The following is a 16,551-nucleotide window of genomic DNA, read 5'->3' as shown; positions in this document are numbered from 1 at the left end:
GGCCATGAGAGGGAAAACTGGGCCTGCTGCGGGAGAACAGCTAACACACTTATCATCTAGACCTAGCTTCCTGTCTCACTTTGCAGGGAGGCGTGGACACCACTGTTGAAGCCAAAACAGGTTGTGGCCTGGATGGCAGATAATGCTTCCAGTCTGACACCCTTTCTTCCATAAGGTCCAGTCTGACTAATGAAGAGTCAGAGCCACATATTTTTCACCCTGATCCTCCTTCCTCCCACCATGGTGAGTCTAAAGAGACAAGTGACCCTACACTAGAACACTCCGAAGAGCTCTTTACAAGTGGTAGACGATTAAGTCACTGTCCCAAAATATCAAGGTGGCATGTAGAGAGGACAGCAGATCAGAGGTGGAGGGATCTACAGCACCGCATTGGGCAGCAAAAGGCAGTGGGGGATAGGGAAGGGGGGCTACAGGGAGAAGGTAGAAAACTGTTCTCGAGAGAACGCACATGCAGCGCGATTGTTGGCCAAGGGTTAAGTGTTCCCCAGTCTGGCGCTTTTTTTTTTTTTAACAAAGTGCAGCAGGCAAAATAACTGTCATTTGCAACCTGTGACGTACAAAGTTCAGTAGGGACCAGACCACTATCAGACTGACCACCACTAGTATGCTCAGGCACATGCCATCCAAACACTCTACTAGGTGGGTTGAACACCTGGGTTCACAATCATGGTCTGTGGGTGACCTCAATGCAGCTTCCACTGTGCTAAGTGCGGGCCAATCCTCTGTCCAGGACATAGGCATGGATGCCTCCCAACCTGAAGCGGTCTTTGCACATTCGCAAAGACCATTGCGAGCATGTCCACTTCATTATCCCACTGCAGCATCCAGCTGTCTCTGTTAGCTGCTTCCGTGGACGTGCTGCTGATGGCGCATGCACAGGTCAAAATAGTTGGGCAGGTGAAACTGTGCCTGCTGCATAAGTACAACAAAAACACTCATACTCTAGACCAGGGGTCTGAAACATGAGGCCCCTGAGGCTGCTTCCTACAGCCCACAGACCCCATGACCATTGCAGCCAGATACACAAGACCGCTGCCGTCAGCGTTTTACTTCAGATTAATGATTTTCAGCACCGCGTAGAGAAACTCTCGTCACATCTTTACCAATGGCACTCGCCGGCCAATCAGAGGCCGGTAGCTGATGAGGATGTATGACATCAGCTGCCGGTCTCTGATTAGCCGGCGGCTGCCATTAGTAAAGATGCACAGAGAGCTCCTCTGCGCCGTAAATCCTTGACCTGAAGAAAAGTGGTCACGGCAGCGGCCCTGCACCGGCCGCAATAATCACGAGGGCTACGTGCCTGCAGGTTACAAGAAGCAGTTAAGAGGACACTGAGGGAACGGAGGACCAGTGAGCTTCAGAGTCCCTCCTTCATAAATTAAACAGGATGTGTCTGACCATGTCACACATCACTTGTCCACAAAAGGTAGTAAAATGTTAAAATTACATTTAGCAGTGACTACCGGAGGGTGTAATTTTATTTCCCCATATACCACATGTCAAGCTCTGACCTGGGGGCCAAATCTGGCCAGTGGGCTGATTTTATTGTGCCTGCTATGCTAACTTTGTATGGAGGACTATATGGGGCTCATTTTTCTATATAGAGAACTATGTGGGGCACATTATTCTGTATGGAGGACTATTTGGAGCCCATTAATCTGTATTGAAGACTATGTAGTGGCCATTATTCTGTATTGAGGACTATGTGGTGCCCATTATTCTGTATTAAGTACTATGTGGGTCTTGTGACTAGGTTGGCCCGCATCATTATCCAAGTTTTTAATTTTGTCCCTCTGTGTATTTGTGTTTGACATCCTTGCCCTATACTATATCATCTACTGCAGTGATAGGCGACGTGGAAGTACGGTGAGCGATGACCTGGCTATTGAGGTTATATTCAGACATTGCATTTTTGCGGCGTTTCTTTTTTGAGCTTGATGCAAATTAAAAGCAGACTTTAAACTCCCAGTAAAAGCGATGATATTTCAAAGCTAGAAGGGGGGAGGGGAGAATAAAAAAAAAAAAAAAAGAAGGTATTCCCAACTAAAACCAAATATACACACTAGGGTCGACACATAGCAAGCCAATTACATTTTTAGTGGGTCTCGGGGGAGTGGGAGGAAAACACAAATAAAATCTGAAAAGAACATTTTATGATACAATTTGGAATAAGGTACAGCATACCTCTCTAAAGTACACATCAGCAGGAGTAAGATTGTGGGGGACTGAGCACATCCTCTTGGTTAATGCAAGTTGTATAACAGAGTTAACTAGTGTCGGCAGCTTAGTGTGGTGGTTTTTCAGAACTATTGCAGCGGATAATTTCTCTGCATGCTCACAAAGCAATAGACGACTTGCCATAGTTGATCCTCTTACTTGACAAGTGCTTAAACGATCAAAAAGTCCAACCTGAGTGTAAATAAATATAAACCACATAAAGAGACATTAAATTGTTTCTCACTTGTTCTTTAGATTCAGCATCAATTATGAATCAGAAGGTGTAAAATAGTGTTTGCCCCCTTCCTGATTTCTTATTCTTTTGCATGTTTGTCACATAAATGTTTCAGATCACCTAACAAATTTAAATATAAGACACAGGTAACACAAGTAAGCACAAAATCCAGTTTATAAATTAATGTCCATTATTAAGGGAAAAAGAAATCCAATCCTACAGGGCCTTGTTTGAAAGAGTAATTTCCCCCTAAACCTAATAACTAGTTAGGTTAGCAGAAATAACTGCAATCAAGCATCGATAACTGGCACTAGTCTTTTACAATGCTCTTGAGGAATTTTCACTGTCCTGCTGTATAACCCAACTGCACTTCAGCTTAAGGTTATGAACAGATGGTCAGACATTCTCCTTCAGGATTTTTTTTTTTTTGGTGGACTGCAACATTTATGGATCCATTTACCACAGCAAGTCTTCCAGGTAACAACAAAACAGCTTCAGACCATCACACTACCACCACATTTTACTGTTGGTATGTTGTTCCTCTTCTGAAATACTGGTTACTTCTACGTCAAATGTAATGGGACATAAACCCTCCAAACAGTTCAACTTTTGTCTCGTCAGTCTCTTCAGGAGTATTCTCCCAAAAGTGTTGGGGATTATCAAGATGTTTTCTGGCAAAACCATGATAAGCCTTTATGCTCTTTTTGCTCAGCCGTGGTTTTCGTCTTGGAACTCTGCCATGAAGTCAATTTTTGTCCAGTCTCTTTCTTATGGTGGAATAATGAACATGGACATTAACAGGCAAGATAGGCCTGCTGATCTTTGGAGGTTGTTGTGGGGTCTTTTGTGACCTCTTTGATGTGTAGTTGCTGCACTCCTAGAGGGTAATTTTCGTCAGCCAGCCACTCCTGGGAAGGTTCACAACTGTTTCATGTTTTCACCATTTGTAGATAATGGCTCTTACGGTGGTTTGCTACAGTCCCAAAGCTTTAGAGATGGCTTTATAAGATTTTCTAGACTAATAGATGTCAATTACTGTGTCTGGATTTTTTTTCTTTTTCCCTTAATACTTAAGACACCAAGACCCTCATTTATAAACTGCATTTTGCGTCTACTTGTGTTAAATCTCACTCTAATATTTACATGTGTTTGGTGATCTGAAACATTTCAGTGTGAGAAACATGCAAAAGATTAAGACATCAGAAAGGGGGCAGACACTAACACTCCGACACCACTATATGTATATTACACACACACACACACACACACACACACACATTCACATTAAATGTGGAATACTGCAAATTGAGAATGCTTTGAAAAATAGAACTGTTAAAAGTTTATTTTTAGCAATTAACAAAATGCTAAATCAATAAACAAGAGAAATCTAAATCATATCAATATTTGGTGTGACTGACCTTTGCCGTCCAAACAGCATTAATTCCACTAGATACACTTCAACAAAGTCAGGAATGTTGTAGGATTATAGTTAGTTGTATGAGTAGCCAATTATAACAGACTATTTGAGCCTATATATGAAAATCATAACGTGAAACAGAAACAGCTGTGCAGGAGGCTTAAACCTGGGTGAGAAAAGGCCAAACTCTACTTACATAGATGAGTTTGTGGAATACAGTCTCATGTCACACATCCTACATCCATAACAAGACTTAGCACAGTAAAAAGACACAAAGGTATACTGCATCAGCAATGTCTCTCTCCCAGGCAGAGTTGTCAAAGCCGACTTTAGTTACCAGATGTGCTGTTCAAACTCTTTTATGAAGCACCAAGAAAGTGATAATATTGAGAACCGCAGATGCAGTGTTCAGCAAAATTAACAGCAGCGCCAACCGCTTAGAATGGTCAGCAACCAGTGGGACTCCGGTACATCTCCATTTACTGTTCAGAAGTTTGTGCAGACGTGGTCTTCATGGAAGAACTGTGGGCAAAAAGTTATACCTTTAGGCTATGTGCGCACTTACCGGATTTTACCGCGTTTTTTTTTGCGGATTTGCTGCATGTTTCGCTGCCGAAAATGTTCATAACATCTCTGCAGTGAATCACCAGCAAAACCTATGGGAAAAAAAAATCCTGTGCGCACTAGGCGGAATTTGACAACTGCATGTTTTGCTGCGGGATTCCCGCAGCAAAAAACAATTGCATGTCAATTCTTTTCTGCACGTCGCTGCGGGATTTCACTCCATTGACTCCAATGTTTCCAATGTTAATCGTGAAATCCCGCAGGGAATAACGCAGGCAGGAAAACGCAGTGAACCGCGCAGAATTTGCGGTATTTCGCGGTTTACCTCCGGTAATGTATATCGCTTGTCTGCGGTTTTTGCAGGGAAGTGATGTCATTACAGGAAGAGGAAGCAAAGCAGAGAGTAAAACACACAGATCACAGACACACACACACATCACAGATATAGAACACAGACACATAGAACACACATAGAAAGCAAGCGGAAATATATAAAACAAAGAACGTGGGCTCCGCTGTATATTTACCTTCCAGCCGAGGGAAGCACACAGCGGCGGCCCGGTATTCTCAGGCTGGGGAGGGAGAGGGGCAGGGTTAATGTCCCCCGCCTCACTCCCACCTCCCACAGCCGAAAATATCAGCCGCAGCTGCCCCGGGACTGTCGCATCCATTATGCGGCAGCACCGGTGTGTCCCCGGCTCTTCCTGCCACCGTGTAGCAGTGGCGGTCAGGGTAATACAAGGGGTTAATGGTGGCGGATCGCCGCCATTAACTCCAGGCTTGATCATGCCAGCGTCTATGTGACAGCTGACATGATCAACCCGTAAGTAAAGTGAATAAACACACACAGAAAAATACTTTATTCTAAATAAAACAAACAAGCCTCGTTCACCCTTTTATTAACCCCTCCCGAAACAAAGCTATGGCGTAATCCACAGGTCCAGCGCTGCTTACATACAGCCGCGACTGACACTGTCACAGCGCTGAATGAATGCAGCCTCGCAGCGAGACAGCAGAGGTAATTACCGGTCATTTCCCACGGCCGGTAATGTGAACTCACTGCCGACGGTAGGAAATGCAGCGATCTGTCCTCTATCTTTCTATCTATCTATCCCTCTGTCTGTCTATCTATCCCTCTATCTATTCTTCTGTCTCTTTATCTATCTATCTCAGAGTGAAATTACTTTTTTTTTTTTTTTTCAATGTGCTTTATTGCATTGCACATCCCAACCCGCACGCGGCAAAACCGCGGCAATACCGCGAACAATACCGCGGTAAAACCACAGCAAACCGCATGCGGTTTTCAAGTGCGGTTTGCCGCTGTTTTTTACCGCGGGTGCGGTAATCTTTGAATACCTGCGGAATTTTCTTGAGAAAATTCCATTTTCCAGTGCGCACATAGCCTTAACATGGAAGCAAGGCAAAGTAACTCAACTATGCACATAAACATAGGACCTGGTGTGCAATTTTAAATGTGTGGCTGTAACAGAAGGCTGTTTGTGTATCAAAAGGCTGCAGAGCGGTACAATAATGAGTATTTGCAGGCAACAGTGAAGCATGGTGGTGGTTCCCACAAGTTTGGGGCTGCATTTCTGAAAATGGAGTTGGAAATTTGGCCAGGCTTAATGGTTCCCTCAATTCAGAGAAATGCAAGCAGAAACTTATCCATCATACAATACCATCAGGGAGGCGTATGATTGGCTTAAAATGTATTGTGCAGCTGGACAATGACTTGAAACATACAGCCACTGTAATTAACAACACAGAGTCCATGAAGTGATATGACTCGTACAGAGCCTTATTGTCAACATCATTGAGTCTGCCTGGCATTACACAAAAATTGAGAATGATTTATGCAAGCCTACAAGTTTTCCAAGATGTTTGTAACAACCGCACTGCAAAGTTCCTACAAAATTGTGTATAAGTGCAAAATTAATACTAGTTTGACGACAAATGGTCTTCATATTTGATACTGAATAAAAATGCTTTACAAAATTTACTTCCATTTTTTTCATCATCTGCATATCATTAACATGTCTATTGATGCGGTGATTTTCACAATATCACATCATTATATCTCTATAGCCATCGTTGCGCACACACACACACACACACACACACACACACACACGTTTGAAGATGCATGTAATTCAGCACAACTTCCAGCAACTAGTTTTGAAAGGACTTGACTCGCCTTCCACATTAATGCCTGCATGTGAATATGCTTGAATGGTGGCGTCTATATGGACACTGATGCACAGGGTGATCTGGATTCACAAAATTGTCCCTACCTCCAAGTTAAATGCAGAACTTTTATGAAGGTCTTCTACATTCAAGATCATTTACGGAAATAGGTAATTAAAGTAAAAGTCACTTGAATACACTGCAGGGCAGGATATTAGCAGAAACAGGTCAACTTGAATGTTAAAGGGGTGACCCACTGCTCTGATAGCCCCTTATCAATTGCTATAATCTCCATGTAAAATAAGAGCTTATACTTCCCAACAGTGCTGTTCCAGCAATGTCGGAGGTGGGTCCTTGTATGACATTATGTCATGTGAGTTCTGCAGTCAAACAGTACCACTTCATTCTCACATCCTTTGGCCTAACCTGACACTCGGAAGAAGTGCGAGTTGCTGCTGCTCTCTGACATCAGCTAAATGCGGCACTGGAGGTGAATATAGGCAGTTATTGTTCAAGAGAATATAGCAATTTATATGAGTTTACTTTATTAATTAGAGAAGTGAAGTTAACCCCACCTACATACTAAGTAATTGATGGGCTATGAATCTGTATACATGAGAGGCAACTATAGAGCGGCCACTAGGGCTCATCTCATAAATACACTTAAATGCAATTCTGTGTATAATGTAACAAAATGTTCTGCTCTTTATTTCTCTTTTTGTGGAAAATGTCAAGCCAAAAGAGCCCTTCCTCCTTAGTCACACTGTAAATAAATGCTTGTGTTAAAATACAAACCTGATGAAGAAAATCCAAGAAAAATGAGTGTGCTTTCATTTTATCCTCCAGCTGATGCAAAAGAATGAGGGATGTATTACTCAAGCCAGTGGCCTCTGTGTAAAGAATCAGATAAACATGAAACTAAGAAGGTAATATACCTCCCCACAAGTGAATCACCTGCATCACAAGCATCTACAAGAACGAAAGTCCAACCACTGGAATTCTCATTGAAAGAGTGATGAAGAGCACTGGGCTGGTTCTGAATGCCTCAATCCATTCCATTTATTTATGGTAGTAATAAGGGGGTGGTTCTTTTTTCAGAAATCTTTTGTCTCCAGGCTCTATTAGCATTAAAGAAGTTGTCCAGTTACCAAAACTGTTTTTTTTTTTCTGATAAATCTTGCTAATATGTGCCCCTCAACACATCTATTATGTTTTTTCAGCAAAATTACCTTTTATTGTGAACTAGCAGCACACGGTCATTGCTGGCTCCAGCTCTGATGGGGTTAATCTCTCCTCTGACTTCCTGTGTTCAGTTCCTACAAGTCCCAGAATTCTTTGTGGCTCTAGGGCGGTGTCTGTCTTATCTAACACACCCATTGTGTCTAATACACCCACTCTGCTTCCACCCAAACCCTCCTCCCTGCCTCTTCCCAGTGGATGCACTGACTGAGAGAAATCACACAGACAGCAGCAGCTCTGCACAGCCAGGGGAAGAAAGTGTGTGTGCGCATATATACAGTGTGTATATACAGTGTGTGTGTGAGTGTGTATGTGTATATACAGTGTATGTGTGCGCGTATATACAGTGTGTGTGTATATACAGTGTGTGTGTATATACAGTGTGTGTGTATGTCATACTCACCTGTCTGCAGGGTCCGGGTGCCATGCCTGCTTCCAGCCCCTGTCTCGGTACCGCCGCTTCGGCTGTGTGCAGTCTCCCCGGGGCACGCACGAAGCTTGCAGGACCTGGCCGTGGATCACCTGATGCAGTCACCTGACGCATCAGCTGATCGTAATTCTCGCGGTGTCGCACGGCCGGCTATCAGCTGATCCTGCCGTCAGGGGACTTCATCAGCTGATTACCGGCAGCTCCTGCAGTGATGGGACAGGATCAGACTCCTGTCCAATCGATCGCTCCAGGAGCTCCCGGTAATCAGCACAGCACAGACGTGAGTATTATTATTTTTTTTTTTGCACTGATGCTTCAGCTGATTGTATAATTGGCTTTTATACAATCAGCTGATGTGTCATGTTATTCACGTAGTTTAACCTGACACATCATCTGATCGCTTTGCCTTCCAGCAAACCGATCAGATGATATTGGATCCGGATTGGACGGCGCGGGACCCTAACCCAGGATTACTGCGGAGGGGGGTTTATTTCAATAAAGATGGAGTCACTAATTGTGTTGTGTTTTATTTCTAATAAAAATATTTTTCTGTGTGTTGTGTTTTTTTTTTTTATCATTACTAGAAATTCATGGTGGCCATGTCTAATATTGGCGTGACACCATGAATTTCGGGCTTAGGGCTAGCTGATAATATACAGCTAGCCCTAACTCCATTATTACCCAGCTAGCCACCCGGCATCAGGGCAGCTGGAAGAGTTGGATACAGCGCCAGAAGATGGCGCTTCTATGAAAGCGCCATTTTCTGGGGTGGCTGCGGACTGCAATTCGCAGTGGGGGTGCCCAGAAAACTTGGGCACCCTTCACTGTGGATTCCAATCCCCAGCTGCCTAGTTGTACCCGGCTGGACACTAAAATTAGGCGAAGCTTACGTCATTTTTTTTTTTTAAATTATTTCATGAAATTCATGAAATAATTAAAAAAAAAAAAAAGGGCTTCTCTATATTTTTGGTTCCCAGCCGGGTACAAATAGGCAGCTGGGGTTTGGGGGCAGCCCGTACCTGCCTGCTGTACCCGGCTAGCATACAAAAATATGGCGGAGCCCATGTCATTTTTTTTTCTTTTTGGGTAAAAAACTGCATACAGTCCTGGATGGAGGATGCTGAGCCTTGTAGTTCTGCAGCTGCTGTCTGCTCTCCTGCATACACTAGTGAATGGAGGATGCTGAGCCTTGTAGTTCTGCAGCTGCTGTCTGCTCTCCTGCATACACTAGTGAATGGAGGATGCTGAGCCTTGTAGTTCTGCAGCTGCTGTCTGCTCTCCTGCATACAATGAACATTTTGAATAAGGAAATGACATCAGACCTTTTTTTTTTCTTTCATCAACAATCTTTAATGGCATTGTGCACTGATTAAAAACGCAGTGAGCAAAAACGCAGCAAAAAAGGCACCAAATCGCGGCAAAAACGTGACATGCAGCACCGCAGGTGACAGAGCAGAGCAAGTTGGTGACATGTTCTGCTCTGACACATAGTGTGCTGCATGTCACTGTATCCACTCGGGGACTTGTTGTGCAGGTGACCGGATGATACATGTCCCTAACTTGCTCCACTCTGTGACTTCTGCTGCATTGTTCCAACTGTATACACTCTCACCTGCACAACAAGTCCCATAGTGGAGACAGTTAGTGACATGTAGCATCCGGTCACCTGCACAACAAGTGCCAGAGTGGAGAAAGATAGTGACATGCAGCACACTATGTGTCAGAGCAGAGCATGTCACTGTCTCCACTCCGCTGACCTCACAGCCCGTACACGCTGCGATGGATGCAGGGGGACACAGAACAAGTAATCGGCCGACACTGCAGTCATCTGATTACTTGGGATGAATTGAGCAGTAAAATGCTCTGGTGCTCGATGGGCGAAGCCCATGCCGATTTTTTTTAAAAAAAATTCATTAAAAATAAAAAAACAAAAAAATCACATTGTTTGTGGGCTCCCGCTGCATTTTCTATTGCTAAGGGTAACCAAAGCAGCTACTGGCTGCTAGCCCCCGCTGCTTGGTGTTACTTTCACTGGCAATAGAAATCCAGGGAAGCATTTTTTTTTATAAAGGTTTTTCCCTGAAAACGATTTTAAGAAAATGACGTGGGCTTCGCCATATTTTTGTATGCTAGCCAGGTACAGCAGGCAGCTACGGGCTGCCCCCAACCCCCAGCTGCCTAGTTGTACCCGGCTGGGAACCAAAAATATAGAGAAGCCCTTTTTTTTCAGGAATTTCATGAAATAATTAAAAAAAAAAAAAATGATGTGGGCTTCACCAAATTTTTGAGTCCAGCCAGGTACAACTAGGCAGCTGGGGATTGGAATCCACAGTGCAGGGTGCCCAAACTTTCTGGGCCCCCCACTGCGAATTGCAGTCCACAGCTGCTCCAGAAAATGTCGCTTTCATAGAAGCGCCATCTTCAGGCGCTGTATCCAACTCTTCCAGTGGCCCTGGTGGCAGGTGGCATGCTGGGTAATAAGGGGTTAATACCAGCTATGTTTTACCAGCTGGTATAAAGCCCGAGATTCTTAATGTCAGGCCAAGTTTAACCTGGCCATTAAGAATCTCCAACAAAGGGTTTAAAAAAAAAAAAAAGACATCACACAGAGAAAAATACTTTATTAGAAATAAATACACAGACACAGTAGGGACTCCATGTTTATTACTCCCTCTCACCCCTCCACGATGGAGAGATTTCTGTACTGACCATGCCAGGAGAGAGCGAGGAAAAGAGAGCGAGCGGAGGGGGGAGAAGAGAGCGAGCAGGGGGGGGAGAAGAGAGAGGGGGGGAGAAGAGAGAGGGGGGGAGAAGAGAGAGGGGGGGGAGAAGAGAGAGAGGGGGGGGAGAAGAGAGAGAGGGGGAGAAGAGAGAGAGGGGGGGGAGAAGAGAGAGGGGGGGGAAGAGAGAGGGGGGGAAGAGAGAGAGGGGGGGGAGAAGAAAGCGAGGGGGGGAGAAGAGAGAGAGGGGGGGAAGAGAGAGGGGGGGAGAAGAGAGAGGGGGGGGAAGAGAGAGAGAGGGGGGAGAAGAGAGAGAGGGGGGGGAGAAGAGAGAGGGGGGGAGGAGAGAGAGGGGGGGAGAAGAGAGCGAGCGGGGGGGAGAAGAGAGAGGGGGGGAGAAGAGAGAGGGGGGGAGAAGAGAGAGGGGGGGAGAAGAGAGAGGGGGGGAGAAGAGAGAGAGGGGGGAGAAGAGAGAGGGGGGGGAGAAGAGAGAGAGGGGGGGGAGAAGAGAGGGGGGGGGGAGAGAGAGGGGGGGGAGAAGAAAGCGAGAGGGGGGAGAGAGAGAGGGGGGGAAGAGAGAGAGGGGGAGAAGAGAGAGGGGGGGGAGAGAGAGGGGGGGAGAAGAGAGAGAGGGGGGGAAGAGAGGGGGGGGAGAAGAGAGAGGGGGGGGGAAGAGAGGGGGGGGAGAAGAGAGAGAGGGGGGGGAGGAGAGAGAGGGGGGGAGAAGAGAGCGAGCGGGGGGGGAAGAGAGAGGGGGGGGAGAAGAGAGAGGGGGGAGAAGAGAGAGAGGGGGGGAGAAGAGAGAGAGGGGGGAGAAGAGAGAGAGGGGGGAGAAGAGAGAGAGGGGGGGAGAAGAGAGAGGGGGGAAAAGAGAGCGAGAGGGGGGGGAGAAGAGAGCGAGAGGGGGGGGAGAAGAGAGAGAGGGGGAGGGAAGAGAGAGAGGGGGAGGGAAGAGAGAGAGGGGGGGAAGAGAGAGAGGGGGGGGAAGAGAGAGGGGGGGAGAGAGAGGGGGGGAGAGAGAGGGGGGAAGAGAGAGAGGGGGGGAGAAGAGAGAGGGGTGAGAAGAGAGAGGGGGGGAGAAGAGAGAGAGGGGGGAGAAGAGAGAGAGGGGGGAGAAGAGAGGGAGGGGGGGGGAGAAGAGAGGGAGGGGGGGAGAAGAGAGGGAGGGGGGGAGAAGAGAGGGAGGGAGAGAGAGAGAGGGAGGGGGGAGAAGAGAGTGGGGAAAGAAGAGGGGGGGGGCAGAGGTGCTCTGTCACCAACTGTCTCCACTCTGTGACTTGTGGTGCAGGTGAGAGTGTATACAGTTGGTACTATGCAGCAGAAATCACAGAGTGGGGCAGTTAGTGACATGTAGCATCCGGTCACCTGCACAACAAGTCCCATAGTGGAGACAGTGACATGCTCTGCTCTGACACATAGTGTGCTGCATGTCACTAACTGTCTCTACTATGGGACTTGTAGTGCAGGTGAGAGTGTATACAGTTGGTACTATGCAGCAGAAATCACAGAGTGGGGCAGTTAGTGACATGTATCATCCGGTCACCTGCACTACAAGTCCCAGAGTGGAGACAGTGACATGCTCTGCTCTGACACATAGTGTGCTGCATGTCACTAACTGTCTCCACTCTGGGACTTGTAGTGCAGGTGAGAGTGTATACAGTTGGTACTATGCAGCAGAAATCACAGAGTGGGGCAGTTAGTGACACGTATCATCCGGTCACCTGCACTACAAGTCCCACAGTGGAGACAGTTAGTGACATGTAGCATCCGGTCACCTGCACTACAAGTCCCAGAGTGGAGACAGATAGTGACATGCAGCACACTATGTGTCAGAGCAGAGCATGTCACTGTCTCCACTCTGGGACTTGTAGTGCAGGTGACCGGATGCTACATGTCACTAACTGTCTCCACTGTGGTACTTGTAGTGCAGGTGACCGGATGCTACATGTCACTAACTGTCTCCACTGTGGGACTTGTAATGCAGGTGACCGGATGATACAGGTCACTAACTGCCCCACTCTGTGATTTCTGCTGCATAGTACCAACTGTATACACTCTCACCTGCACTACAAGTCCCAGAGTGGAGACAGATAGTGACATGCAGCACACTATGTGTCAGAGCAGAGCATGTCACTGTCTCCACTCTGGGACTTGTAGTGCAGGTGACAGAGTGGAGCAGAGTGGCGGCGGTGATGCGGCGGGATCCTGGTGTAGTGGGTTACCGATATGGGAGTGTGGAGGAGAAAGTGGCCTTATATGCGGACGATTTATTGTTTCTGGCAGATGCAGGGAGTTCCTTGGAGGCGGTAATGAGGGTCATATCTAACTTTGGAAGGATATCAGGGCTCACGATAAATTGGGATAAATCGGTTTTGATGCCAGTAGATGAAACGCCTTCCAATGTAGTGGTGACTTGTGCTCCGGTTCAGGTGGTGTCAGAGTTTAAATATCTGGGAATTATGATATCCAATAAACTGACTGACTATGAACGTCTTAATCTCACCCCCCTTTTACTTAAGTTCAAACAAAAGATTCTGGTCTGGTCCAAACTGTACCTTTCGGTGGTTGGGAGAGTCAACTTAGCTAAAACGATACTAATGCCCCAACTGCTCTATGTGCTCCATAACGCCCCGGTATGGCTACCACAAAATAGGTTTTATAAAATAAATTCTATTTTCCGAGGCTTAATCTGGGGAAGGAAGCGCCCACGGATGAAGTTAGAATATTTACAGAGACCAAAAGTTGAAGGGGGACTGGCTCTACCTAATCCTTGGTGCTATTACTTAACTGCCCAGACCCAACACATGGTGGGGTGGGGTGTGACAGGTTTGGAGACCTCGGCGGGGAAAATATTACAGTATGTGATCGGAAAAGGTCCTCTGCTGGCAAGTCTGGAGGCGGGAAAGTTTCGTCCACACTCTGCATTATATCCTACTATACAGTTGATAGATAAAGTATGGGGTAAGATCAAACAGATGAGAAAGGTAACCGGGTTCACTAGATATACCCCCATGTGGGACAACCCCAACATTCCGGAATTTTTATCCCTTAAAGAATTTGGGCAATGGAGGAGAATTGGTATCTGGTACCTCTCCCAAGTGATGGATGGAAACATATTTAAGACTTCTGAAGTACTGCTAAAAGACTTCCCACTGGGACATAGTATGTTTTATAAATACCTGCAGCTACGTCACGCATTTGAATCGCAGCACAGAATAACACCAATTGTTATACAATCAGATAGTGTAATTAATATATTAGGGGCGCAGAGAGGGACGGCAGGATGTATATCGATGGTCTACGGGGGACTTCTGTCCATGTCGGTTGGGAGGCAACAAATTGGGGCATATGCAAGGTGGGTGGAAGATTTGGGAGAAATTGGGGAGGAGAAATGGGAGTATTTTGCAATATGTCATCAAAATATCTCTGAGCAAGGCAAAACGGCTATCGCAATTATATGTTATATACAGAGTATATAGAACCCCCGTTTGGATGAAGAGAGTGGGAGTGAGAATAGATTCCAAGTGTCAAAAATGTACTGTGGAAGAAGCAGGGATCATGCACATGTTGTGGGAATGCCCGTGTTTACAAAGGTTCTGGATCACAGTGTTAAATTTAATTCAATCAGTGATTCAAGTGGACCTACCCAGAAACCCGCTGGTGTGTGTGCTGGGCTATGTGGATGAACAAGAGAAACTGGCAGTGGCATGATTGTTGTATGCAGCAAGGAAACTAATTGCCTTGGAATATTGGCTATCTGAAAAAGCACCGACACGTAAGGAATTTGTTGAAAAAGTGAATTATTTATATGGAGAAAAATGTTTATATTAAAAGGGGAAGGAGAACTCAATATGAGAAGATCTGGAGCAAGTGGCTGGACTTTCCAGGATCAGCGTCATTTGATCTACTGATATTTAGACTATAGATAGGAAAGGAAAGTTCGCAGTGGCTGAGAAATAAGGAGGGCAGGTCATTATGTGAATAAAGAGGGATGCAGAGAGTGGAAAGGTGAGACTGTCGACCGGAAGAGGGGGGGGGGGGGTAGGGGAGGGGGTATGTGTGAGGACTACCCTCACAATTTGTGGTTATGTTTATGAAAGTTTTAAAATGCAATAAAAATGTATCTGATTTAAGAAAAAAAAAACAAAAACAAATAGTACTTTCCTTACCCTCCCTGGATCTGTTGATGTGTCTGCATTGCATTCCCGGTCTGCAGTGTAAGGCTACAGCAGTGACCTAACATCGATAGAGAGGCAGCCAATCACTAACCTCAACACATCATGACAACTACATTGGTAGTGGCTCTGAACAGTGATTGGCTGCAGTGCATCACTGCTGCAGCCAAACAACTCAGACCAAGGCAGGGGTGGGGACACTGCACTGGACCTGGGGAGGGTAAGTAAGGCTCACTTTGTTAATTTAAACGCTAAGAGCCTGTGGATAAAAGTCTTTTAAAAGGTCACATTAGTAAAGATTTTTTATTATTATTCTAAATTATTAAAAATTAGAAAAATATTAAAAACGTCAAATTCTTTGTTACCCAGTATCTTCTACTGTAGGTTTCTATTGATTATACATTTTACTTCTATAACACCATTAAATTACACAGCATTTCACAAACATGATCATCACTGTCCCCATTGGGGCTCATAGTCTAAATTTCCTACCTGTATATAGTGTGGGAGGAAACTAGAGTACCTGCAGGAAACCAATGCAAACACGGGGGGAACATAAAAACTCCTTGCAGCGCTGCAAAGCAACAATTCTAACCACTGAGCCACTGTGCTGCCCATTTCATAGTAACAAATAAGAATCCCAAATCATCAATGTCTTTAAGGCAGAAAACTACTGTAAAACATTATGAAAGGCATTAATTTATTTTGCTGCAAAAATCTTCCAGATACATACAGGTGGATTTTGACGAAGGAATTTTATGTTTGGCTATGTATTAAGTTTAGTTTTCATATATAACTTTACTTGCAAAAATTCTGTTATTTCTCTTACCATCTGGCACAGATTCAGCCCATCTAGGGTCAGAAGCTGGGTAATCATCCACCAAGTCCACACTTATCTGGGTCACTGCTTGATCTAGTTCATTATCATCTTCCAAATCAGTTTGGGCAGAGAACAAGCTGTCCACCATGCACTGTGCTTCAAATAGATCCTTTCTGCAAAACAAAAACATTTTTTTTTTTTTAACACTAATTCTGCCAAGGAGGTCTCTCCTACTTTCCTGTGGGTACAAAGTGTTGAGCAACATTCAACAATCTGCTAGGTATGTCATATATTTAATCATTTTTAAAATGTTTTGTCTATACATGTGTGAAAATTGCTGCTAAATATGCACAATGCAAAACCAAGCCTACCACCAATTAATTTCCAATACACGGCATAGAGGTTCAGAAATAATCCAAGATGAAAAATAAACTAGCGATTGGGCCATTGTGGTGATATAGGAAAATCCAAATCAACTGAGTTAATAATTTATCTTTGCCTTATTACACCTCCACATTGGATGACTATA

The 16,551-nt window shown here is 45.2% G+C and overlaps 1 protein-coding gene across 2 annotated transcripts in view; it reads right to left on the bottom strand.

Moving 5' to 3' along the window:
• NUP133 (nucleoporin 133) overlaps nt 1-16,551 on the bottom strand; it is a 584,654-nt gene that overhangs the window by 176,226 nt on the left and 391,877 nt on the right. For both annotated transcript variants that reach the window (XM_075339754.1, XM_075339755.1), the window contains exons 13-15: nt 16,032-16,195; nt 7,434-7,528; nt 2,206-2,430 (exon numbers count right to left, since the gene is read on the bottom strand). In XM_075339754.1, the coding sequence (XP_075195869.1) occupies nt 2,206-2,430; nt 7,434-7,528; nt 16,032-16,195 (484 nt within the window). The remainder of the gene's footprint in view (nt 1-2,205; nt 2,431-7,433; nt 7,529-16,031; nt 16,196-16,551) is intronic.

The sequence above is a fragment of the Anomaloglossus baeobatrachus genome, chromosome 3, assembly GCF_048569485.1.
Source record: "Anomaloglossus baeobatrachus isolate aAnoBae1 chromosome 3, aAnoBae1.hap1, whole genome shotgun sequence".
In the NCBI taxonomy this organism is placed as follows: Eukaryota; Metazoa; Chordata; class Amphibia; order Anura; family Aromobatidae; genus Anomaloglossus; species Anomaloglossus baeobatrachus.
The sequence above is the reverse complement of the archived record's forward strand: the minus strand, read 5'-3'. Positions and strand labels throughout refer to the sequence as shown.